The sequence below is a fragment of the Micropterus dolomieu genome, linkage group LG21 (genome assembly GCF_021292245.1).
Source record: "Micropterus dolomieu isolate WLL.071019.BEF.003 ecotype Adirondacks linkage group LG21, ASM2129224v1, whole genome shotgun sequence".
Classification (NCBI taxonomy): domain Eukaryota; kingdom Metazoa; phylum Chordata; class Actinopteri; order Centrarchiformes; family Centrarchidae; genus Micropterus; species Micropterus dolomieu.
In genome coordinates, this window is record NC_060170.1 from 35,732,347 (window position 1) to 35,741,888 (window position 9,542).

Here is a 9,542-nt window from a genome sequence, read left to right on the forward strand (position 1 = left end):
GGTGTGTGTGTGTGTGTGTGTGTGTGTGTGTGTGTCTCAGAGTGTGTTAGTGTTGGTGTGTGTGTGTGTGTGTGTGTGTGTGTGTGTCTCAGAGTGTGTTAGTGTTGGTGTGTGTGTTTGTGTGTGTTTGTGTGTGTGTGTGTGTGTCTCAGAGTGTGTTAGTGTTGGTGTGTGTGTTTGTGTGTGTGTGTTTGTGTGTGTGTGTGTGTGTGTGTGTGTGTCTCAGAGTGTGTTAGTGTTAGTGTGTGTGTGTGTGTCTCAGAGTGTGTATCTGCTGTCTCCAGTGTGTGTTCCAGCTCTGTAGTTCACTCAGTCGTCTTCGTTTGTCGTCATCTGAACGCGACATCTCCGACCTGAACAGCTGCTCGAACCGCTGACACACAAACATTAATCACGTATGTTAAACCACATTATGTTTGTAGGTGTTTAACGTGTGTGTGTGTGTGTGTGTGTGTACCTTCACAGCAGCGTCTCTCTGCTCTATAACAGCCAGATGTCCCAGGGTGCACCTGGTCGTGGTGATGGATGCTGTTGTTGGCATGGTAACAGTGGATAGTGGGTCAGCGGCGCTGTTGGTGGGGGGCGACAGGTACGCGATACCGGACCACGTACTGAAACACACACACACACATATCCATTGTGAAATTTCTACGTAGAAATGTCCGAGTTCTGAGCCGTCTGGAACGCAGCGTCGGTACACGTCTGTGGGTCCAACATGCAGCAGGTCAGAGGTCAGGTGGTACCTGCTTCCTGTCTCCGCCTCCGTCTCCATGGTAACTGTGTCCTCACAGGGGTGTTGTGATGACGCTGCCTCTGTTTCTATGGAAACGAGAAAAAACGAGAGTTACGAATGTAACTACAGTTCTATGAACCCTAACCCAGCCTGATAAAGAGGCGTCTGTCTCCACAACCTCCATGTGGGAGGGGATCACTCCCAGAAGAACCCCCCAGGCAAGATACATTTTTCCCAGCCAGAACTCCAAGGCCTGGCAAAAAGGCTGGACACTCTGATAGCCCCCGCCCCTGTGCCACTAGGGATCCAGTTGGGATCCTGTTGACCCAGATTTGAAGGGGACGTAAAGACAGAAGACCCAGAGGGATGACTATGGACGCTGCTGTCAGCATGCCCAGCAGCCTGAGAAGGCCATATTTCAAAATCCTGCCCCTCAGAAAGCAACCTAGAAGCTGCCGGATATCCTGCACTCTCTTTGGGGTAGGGAGGCTCTCATTAACTGCGAGTCGAGTGCCATACCCAGGTAATTTGCCCTCTGACTGGGTGTAAGCTTGCTCTTTGTGTAGTTCACTGTAAGGCCCAGCTGGTTCACATGGCCAAGGAGAAAATCTCCGTCCCTGACTCCCTGCCCTGCAGTCGGGGAAATGATTAGCCAATCATCCAGGTAAGACAAGATCGTCAACCCTGCGGCTTGCATTGGGGAAAGGGCGGCTGCCATGCACCTTGTGAATATACGAGGAGCCAGTGAGAGACCGAACGGCATCACCTTGAATTGATAAGCCTGTCCTCGAAAGGCGAACCTCAGGAACTGCCTGTGGTGTGGTGCAATAGGCACATGAAAATAGGCATTCTTGAGGATGCCTATTTACAAAGCCCCCGCATCACTGACTGGAGGACATCTGCCATCCGTAACATTCTGAATGGAAGCACCTGTAAAAACTTGTTCAGCCCCCTCAGGTCCAGGATTGGGAAAAACCCACCATCCTTCTTCTGAATTAAAAACTACACTGAATAGAACCCATAGAGCCATGTATGCCCTTCTACAAGCTCGATGGCGGCCTTCTCTAGAAGGGCTGTAAGTTCCTGGCTGAGGGCCAGGGATTTTGCTGGATCTCTGACCACAAACCTTCTGATCCCGCAGAAAAGTGGCAGCCGCTGTCGGAACTGTAGTGTGTATCCCTTGGACAGTGTGGACACCGTCCAAGGGTCTGTGGTCTTACTCTCCCAGTACCTGAGGTGCTGCAGAGAGAAGCGTCCGACGACAGCACTGTGGTTTTCAGGTCTGACCCCCCCAGCCCCTATGGCCCCCGGGGTGGCGGCCACCTGGGGCCGGTCCTCTTGGCAGCCAGACCTGGCGCCGTGCCAGCATCAATGTCGACATCAACCTTCCAAGCTCACTAGACAATGAATGCAAAGATCTGAAGGGATGCATCACTAAGAGTCTGGGCCGAGGAGCCTGCACCAGACTCCTGTAGGATCTAAGACAGAGCCAAGATGAGGTGAGAAAAGGAATTACCAATACAGCCCATGTGTGCTGCCATGTTATAAGTCCTGGCGAGTCAGTCTACACTGAGGACAAGGGCAACGTGCATCCTGTCTGAGAGCCTCACCAGGTGACACAATCAATGAGGCAATGGTGGGCTCGACTGGGGCCAGACGGTCCAAACCATAGTTATCTGCATCCTGCATGGCAGCCAAGTTCCTGCAATCACTGGTGTGATGAGACAGTAACTTGGGGTCTGACCAGCACCTTAGGAGCTCTTCAATATCGGGCTTAGAAGGAGGGACTGCGATGGCAGAGGGCTACGGATTCTGCCTGAAAAAAGCAGTTGAAGTTGCTGGCGCCACAGGAGCTTCACCCAGCCCCAGGTGCGCTAAAGCCAAGCAAATCACTGGCTTTAGTGAGGACCTGCCGGCCTCCGACCCACATAACAGTGCCCCCTCAGATGCCTGAAAAAAACATCAGAGGCTCGGGAGAGCGTGTCCTCCTCCTCGTCTTGCCCTTCTTCCCCTTTATCTGTAAACGAACTGCAGGAGGCTGCAGTCGATAGCACATCATCCTCTTGAGGTGAGTCCCTTGTGGCGGAGTCACCACTGGGAGCTGGCCCCCTATTATCAGGCTGGAGATTGAGCAAAAAGTTCCTTAATCTGGGCAAACTCAGATATATATATATATATATATATATATATATATATATATATATGTTACATATATATACAATAAATCCTGCAGTCTGTGGCGTGCTCTCCTGTTGCACTGTGTTAAAACAGGCCTGGTAAAAGTCAAAGGTCACCTGCAGGTGTGAGCAGGTCATCCAGCTGATGAAGCAGGTTCTCCGTCAGAGACGCCAGTGATGTCACAAACTCCTCCCCTCTGACTCGCACAAAGTCCTGAACACAAACACAGGTGCTGAGTGACTCCTGCAGGTGTTGATGTTGACAGGTGACTACGCCCTCCTCTTACCTGTATTTCCTGGTGTGCGCTGCAGATGGCGCCGTGCAGCTGCTGCTGTCTGAGCTCCTCCCTGCCGATCAGAGTCTGAAGCTCGTCGTGTCTGAGAGACGCTCGCAGCCGCCGGACGACCTCACCCTGAGAGAGGAGAGAGCGTCAGCTCTACCTGACCTCTACCTGTTGTCAGCTGACCGGTGCTGACAGACCGGTGCTCACCTTCTCCTTCTCGCTGGCCACCAGCGTCTCCTTCAGCTTCAGTCTGACTCTGCCCACCTCCTCTCTAAGCCCCGCCCCCCGCTGTCGCTCATGGTTACTGATCAGAACTGCAGGTAACGCACGCAGCAGCTCCTCCAACACAGACAGGTGGGTCACCAGCTCTGAGAGACAGACAGGCAGGATTAGGGTTTAGGGGGTCCTCACTCTGGGTCAGGCCCTCAGGGAGCTGCAGGGTCCAGACTGGACTGGCTTTATGGGGTTAGGTTAAGGAGGTGTGTGTTTCTGTGTGTGTGCGTGTCTACCTTCTCTGCTCGTGCTCAGAAACCTTCGGGCCTGTTCCTGGTATCCCAGCAGCCTCTGCTGCATGCGGTCAGCCCATTGGTCCAGACTGTCAGGAACTAGGAGGAACTGGGCGCAGCGCTCGCTCTGGTAAAAGTCCTGAGCGGGTTTTAGAAACATAATTAACACAACAGCAGAACTTTTAAATTCACCCGCGTCACTTTGAACGTGTGTGTGTTACCTCGGCAACCAACAGGAGGACATCATTGGCTTCCCACAGCACGCCGTTGATGGTGGCGCTGAAGGAGCTGCAACACAAACACACAGGTGACCAACAGCCGGCTGAGGTTCTGCTCCAGGACTACATCAGAACCACAGCTGGGACTCACCGTGTGCTGGCCTCTGGTTCTGGTTTGGGCCCAAACACCTGGAACTTCCTGTCGGTCCTGATGGACCTGCAGCCCCTCCTCACGCTGACACACACACACACGTTTACTGTCAGTCTGTTTCAGCTGAATCACAGTGAAGCAAAATCTAAACACTGAATCCTGAATCACCGACGAACCAACACGTCTGACAGCTTTAAATCCTGCCAGGTCACACACCCTGTTAAAGAGGTCGTATTCTGCCACTGTTCTGGTCCCACCGTGTCACAGGTGGGACCAGAACAGGTTCACATGGTGGAATGTTTCAGCTGCCGAGTCAAGCTTCTCACTTCTATTGGATCTTTGTTGAGAGCTGCACATGCTCAGTACCCAGGACAACTAGCCAATCAGACGTAGGGCGGGCCCTGACAAGCTGGTAACCAGTGTTGAGCAAGCTACTTGGAAAATGTAGTAAGCTACTTTAAATATTTTTATATATTTTATATATATATATATATATATAAATACACACCATAGTTTATATTGAACTAACTTCTTTCCACAGCAGCAATAAAAGAAAGACTTAAAACCTGCTCCAAACTGTGTGTGTGCAGAGAGCTAAATTGTATAAAGTTACTTAATCATCACATTATTAATTAAGTATGTGTTATTTTTAGGGCTGGGCACATTAACACGTTAACGCATAAATTAATTAACGCCGACAATTTTTGAAAGTCCGTTGCTCGCTGGCTCTACATACACAGGCCTGCAGTCAAACCAGGAGAGGTTGTTGTTGTCGGAAAGACGCTTCGGCAGGTTCGCTCAGGTGAACAGACAGGGAGACGGCGCTCCGCGAGTGAACAGCAGGCGCTCTATGGATAGTAACCATCTGTGCTACACAGCCGTAGCCCTCTTAACTTAAATTAAAATTATACATAGGCTAACTTTACCTGATAGGCCTGCATTTAGTTTTGCGGGGATATTTAGATTCTGGAAACTCCCAAACAGCGAGGATCAGTCTCTCTTCCAATGATTTATGCTGCGCGTTGCGTACAAAAAGTTCAAGATAATTCAACTTCGGCAGCGGACGGGCATGTGCGTGAGGCGAGCGCGACCGCGACAGTTTCACGGGAACGCACCCAGTACACCTTGTGCTCGAGCACTTCACCTCACTGTAACAGAGACACTTGCTGCTGAACACAGACTGTTTCTGCTGATACCTGATAAAAGAAAAATGTTTCTGCTGATACCTGCTCACCTCTAAAGGTAACTTATTTTACCAAGCTAGATATCAGGTAGCGCCCTGGCGGTGGCAAACAGCTTTGGTTTAATATTTGATTTGATTACATTAATGTGTAAATTGAGATTTAACAGAAATATTTTAAAGGGAATACTGCTGGGAAAAACCTTATTTGTTTAAAGTGTTACACATGTTATTGCACTTGTGGATATAGCAGCACATTTAAATTAAAAGTGCACAATACACTACTTTAGAATTTATTATTTAATTTTGCACGTAACAATGTGATTAATCGTGATTAAACATTTTAATCGTTGCCCAGCACTAGTGTTTTTTATCGTTTATATGTGAATTTAAGAAATGTAGTTAAACTAGTAACGGCGCTACAGCCCAACACTGCTGGTAACCGCGGCTTCGGATCAGCTGTATGTGTTCAGATCCAGCTTCACAGCCTGTTCATATGTCAGGCTACTTCTGTCATGTGACCATGATTATTCCAGTTCCAGCTGTTTCACTTTCAGGTTGTTATCCTTCGTTAAATCCTCAGTCGGGCCTCTAACTTGCTAGCTGCTGTAACGGAGCAATATTTCAATACAGACAGAGGGTTTCTTATTCGATTTTTGTAGAAAATACGGGAGATTTAGGGTAAAATCTTTAGAGGGAGGACAGCAGGATAGAGCAGTTAAATACGGGGAGTCCCAGGAAAGACAGGAGGGTTCTGCTGCGGGTTACAGAGTGACCAGATTACAGGTTACTGACGGAAAGAGTTTTCTGTGGGGGATGGGAACTTTTTCACTTTGCCAAAGACAAGAAAGGAGAGGTGAGGAGCAAACAGCAGGATGTGGCCTCTTTAACCGGGTTTCAGGGTTTATCTGGACTGAAACCAAATGTCCCGTCCCAGCAGCCTGGACTCTCACACCACCCCTCTCTAATCAGCTTTGCTGTTAGAGCAGGACCCCAGACAGGTGGAGTGTTTACCTCAGCGTACCGACAGACTCGGGACATCGCTGTTGAGGACGCTGGACAGGACCTGCAGACACACAAACTGCTGTTAGACAGGCGGGTTTCATCTTCAGCTCCCGTGAGCCGTTACCAGACTTAAAGACAAGAGCGGGACCACGTCGAGTCATTTCGACAGAGCAGTGGGCGGGGCTTTATTCTGTGAAGCGGGCGAGTTCAAGCTGAAACAGGACAGACCGGCTGTTTAAAGCCTCGTTTGGCATTTTGGCCGTCGCCAACCAGGCGTGACCGTATTTGGACGAGAGGGTGGAGCAGGCTAGCTTGGTCAGCAAGGTGCGTCTGAATCTCTGTTTGATTTAACAAAAGACGTTCGTGTTGTCGGAGGTTTTAGCGTCTGAACAGAGAGTTTTTACCAGCAGCTGGTCTTCCTCGATCCGGCCTCTCTGCGTCCCGGCTCAGACAGAACCTGATGTGACAGAAGAGAAGAAGGAAGGTTAAAGACGAGCAGAACTCCTCGTGGTCCCTGCAGTATTACTCAGTGGGATCGGGGGGACCACGTACCTGTTCAGGGACTTGATGACACCCACAACAGGGTCATCCAGGAGGTCCCCAGCCATCCTGCTCGGCTGCAGTAAACCAGGAGGCGTGGCTAAGCAGACCTGCTTCCTGGGTTCAGGATGAGCTGAGAGGTTTTCCTGCAGGGTGGAGTCCTGAACACAGAGTCACACAGACTGTAATCCACGTGGACATGATGTAGACCACATCAGGACAAACAGGTCCAGGCTGTTAGCATATAGTCCGGATTCAGAAAGGAAGAACCAGAGGGAGTCCAGGTAGACAGGTGAGAGGTGAGACAGCAGGTGTGCAGGTGGGAGCGCAGGTAGGAAGGAAGTAGATATACAAGAGGTCCAAATACTGGAGGAGCCTACCAATGAGAAGTCCAGGTGCTGACAGCACTTCCTGAATCCTTCAGAGACTGACGACAGGAGAGAACACACCTGGTTTGGAGACACCTGCAGAGACAGAGAGGCATGAAGGCAACATTAACGTTTCCTTAAAGAAGTACTACACTGAGGGAGTCGAAATCCAGCAGCACTGTTCAAAGTACTGCAGTAGTACTACGTGACCTACGTGTACCTGAGTGTTCTCCAGCTCCCTCCTCAGGTCCTGCAGCCTGCTGCTGACGGCCGCCTGCTGCTGCTGACTGCTGGCTGCCTGAGAAGGTCACACATGTTCAGAGACTCTGTCAGCCAAAGACCTGAGGACCACAGACCTGAGGACCACATACCTGAGGACCACATACCTGAGGACCACAGACCTGAGGACCACAGATCTGAGGACCACGGACCTGAGGACCACAGACCTGAGGACCACATACCTGAGGACCAAAGATCTGAGGACCACATACCTGAGGACCACAGACCTGAGGACCACAGATCTGAGGACCACAGATCTGAGGACCACAGACCTGAGGACCACAGATCTGAGGACCACAGATCTGAGGACCACGGACCTGAGGACCTCGGATCTGAGGACCACGGACCTGAGGACCACAGACCTGAGGACCACAGACCTGAGGACCACAGATCTGAGGACCACATACCTGAGGACCACAGATCTGAGGACCACATACCTGAGGACCACAGACCTGAGGACCACAGACCTGAGGACCGAGGACCACAGACCTGAGGACCGAGGGACCACGGACCTGAGGACCTGAGGACCTGAGGACCAAAGACCTGAGGACCACGGACCTGAGGACCACAGATCTGAGGACCTGAGGACCTGAGGACCACGGACCTGAGGACCACAGACCTGAGGACCACAGATCTGAGGACCACAGATCTGAGGACCACAGACCTGAGGACCATGGACCTGAGGACCACGGACCTGAGGACCTGAGGACCATGGACCTGAGGACCTGAGGACCACGGACCTAAGGACCACAGATCGGAGGACCACAGACCTGAGGACCAAAGACCTGAGGACCACAGACCTGAGGACCACAGATCTGAGGACCACGGATCTGAGGACCTGAGGACCATGGACCTGAGGACCTGAGGACAACAGATCTGAGGACCAAAGACCTGAGGACCACAGATCTGAGGACCAAAGACCTGAGGACCTGAGGACCACGGATCTGAGGACCAAAGACCTGAGGACCACAGATCTGAGGACCAAAGACCTGAGGACCTGAGGACCATGGACCTGAGGACCACAGATCTGAGGACCACAGACCTGAGGACCACAGACCTGAGGACCTGAGGACCCCGGACCTGAGGACCTGAGGACCATGGACCTGAGGACCTGAGGACCACAGATCTGAGGACCACAGATCTGAGGACCACGGACCTGAGGACCTGAGGACCATGGACCTGAGGACCTGAGGACCATGGACCTGAGGACCACGGACCTAAGGACCACAGATCGGAGGACCACAGACCTGAGGACCACAGATCGGAGGACCATGGACCTGAGGACCACGGACCTAAGGACCACAGATCGGAGGACCACAGACCTGAGGACCACAGATCGGAGGACCACAGACCTGAGGACCACAGATCGGAGGACCTGAGGACCTGAGGACCTGAGGACCACAGATCGGAGGACCACAGACCTGAGGACCACAGATCTGAGGACCTGAGGACCATGGACCTGAGGACCTGAGGACCACGGACCTGAGGACCTGAGGACAACAGATCTGAGGACCAAAGACCTGAGGACCACAGATCTGAGGACCAAAGACCTGAGGACCTGAGGACCTGAGGACAACAGATCTGAGGACCATGGACCTGAGGACCACGGACCACGGACCTAAGGACCACAGATCGGAGGACCACAGACCTGAGGACCACAGATCGGAGGACCATGGACCTGAGGACCACGGACCTAAGGACCACAGATCGGAGGACCACAGACCTGAGGACCACAGATCGGAGGACCACAGACCTGAGGACCACAGATCGGAGGACCTGAGGACCTGAGGACCTGAGGACCACAGATCGGAGGACCACAGACCTGAGGACCACAGATCTGAGGACCTGAGGACCATGGACCTGAGGACCTGAGGACCACGGACCTGAGGACCTGAGGACAACAGATCTGAGGACCAAAGACCTGAGGACCACAGATCTGAGGACCAAAGACCTGAGGACCTGAGGACCTGAGGACAACAGATCTGAGGACCATGGACCTGAGGACCACGGACCACGGACCTAAGGACCACAGATCGGAGGACCACAGACCTGAGGACCACAGAGCGGAGGACCACAGACCTGAGGACCACGGACCTGAGGA

General features: G+C 52.1%; 1 protein-coding gene across 1 annotated transcript in view; it reads right to left on the reverse strand.

Annotated features, from left to right (window-relative positions):
• Positions 1-184: 184 nt before the first annotated feature.
• The window catches only part of ccdc180 (coiled-coil domain containing 180), a 22,556-nt gene continuing 13,198 nt past the window's right edge, over positions 185-9,542 (reverse strand). The window contains exons 20-33 of the mRNA XM_046034766.1: positions 7,383-7,460; positions 7,175-7,258; positions 6,807-6,955; positions 6,659-6,711; positions 6,264-6,315; positions 4,070-4,153; positions 3,922-3,988; positions 3,704-3,839; positions 3,402-3,562; positions 3,198-3,323; positions 3,028-3,124; positions 744-819; positions 458-611; positions 185-373 (exon numbers count right to left, since the gene is read on the reverse strand). Coding sequence (XP_045890722.1) covers positions 239-373; positions 458-611; positions 744-819; positions 3,028-3,124; positions 3,198-3,323; positions 3,402-3,562; positions 3,704-3,839; positions 3,922-3,988; positions 4,070-4,153; positions 6,264-6,315; positions 6,659-6,711; positions 6,807-6,955; positions 7,175-7,258; positions 7,383-7,460 — 1,452 coding nt within the window. The 3' untranslated portion in view covers positions 185-238. The remainder of the gene's footprint in view (positions 374-457; positions 612-743; positions 820-3,027; positions 3,125-3,197; positions 3,324-3,401; positions 3,563-3,703; positions 3,840-3,921; positions 3,989-4,069; positions 4,154-6,263; positions 6,316-6,658; positions 6,712-6,806; positions 6,956-7,174; positions 7,259-7,382; positions 7,461-9,542) is intronic.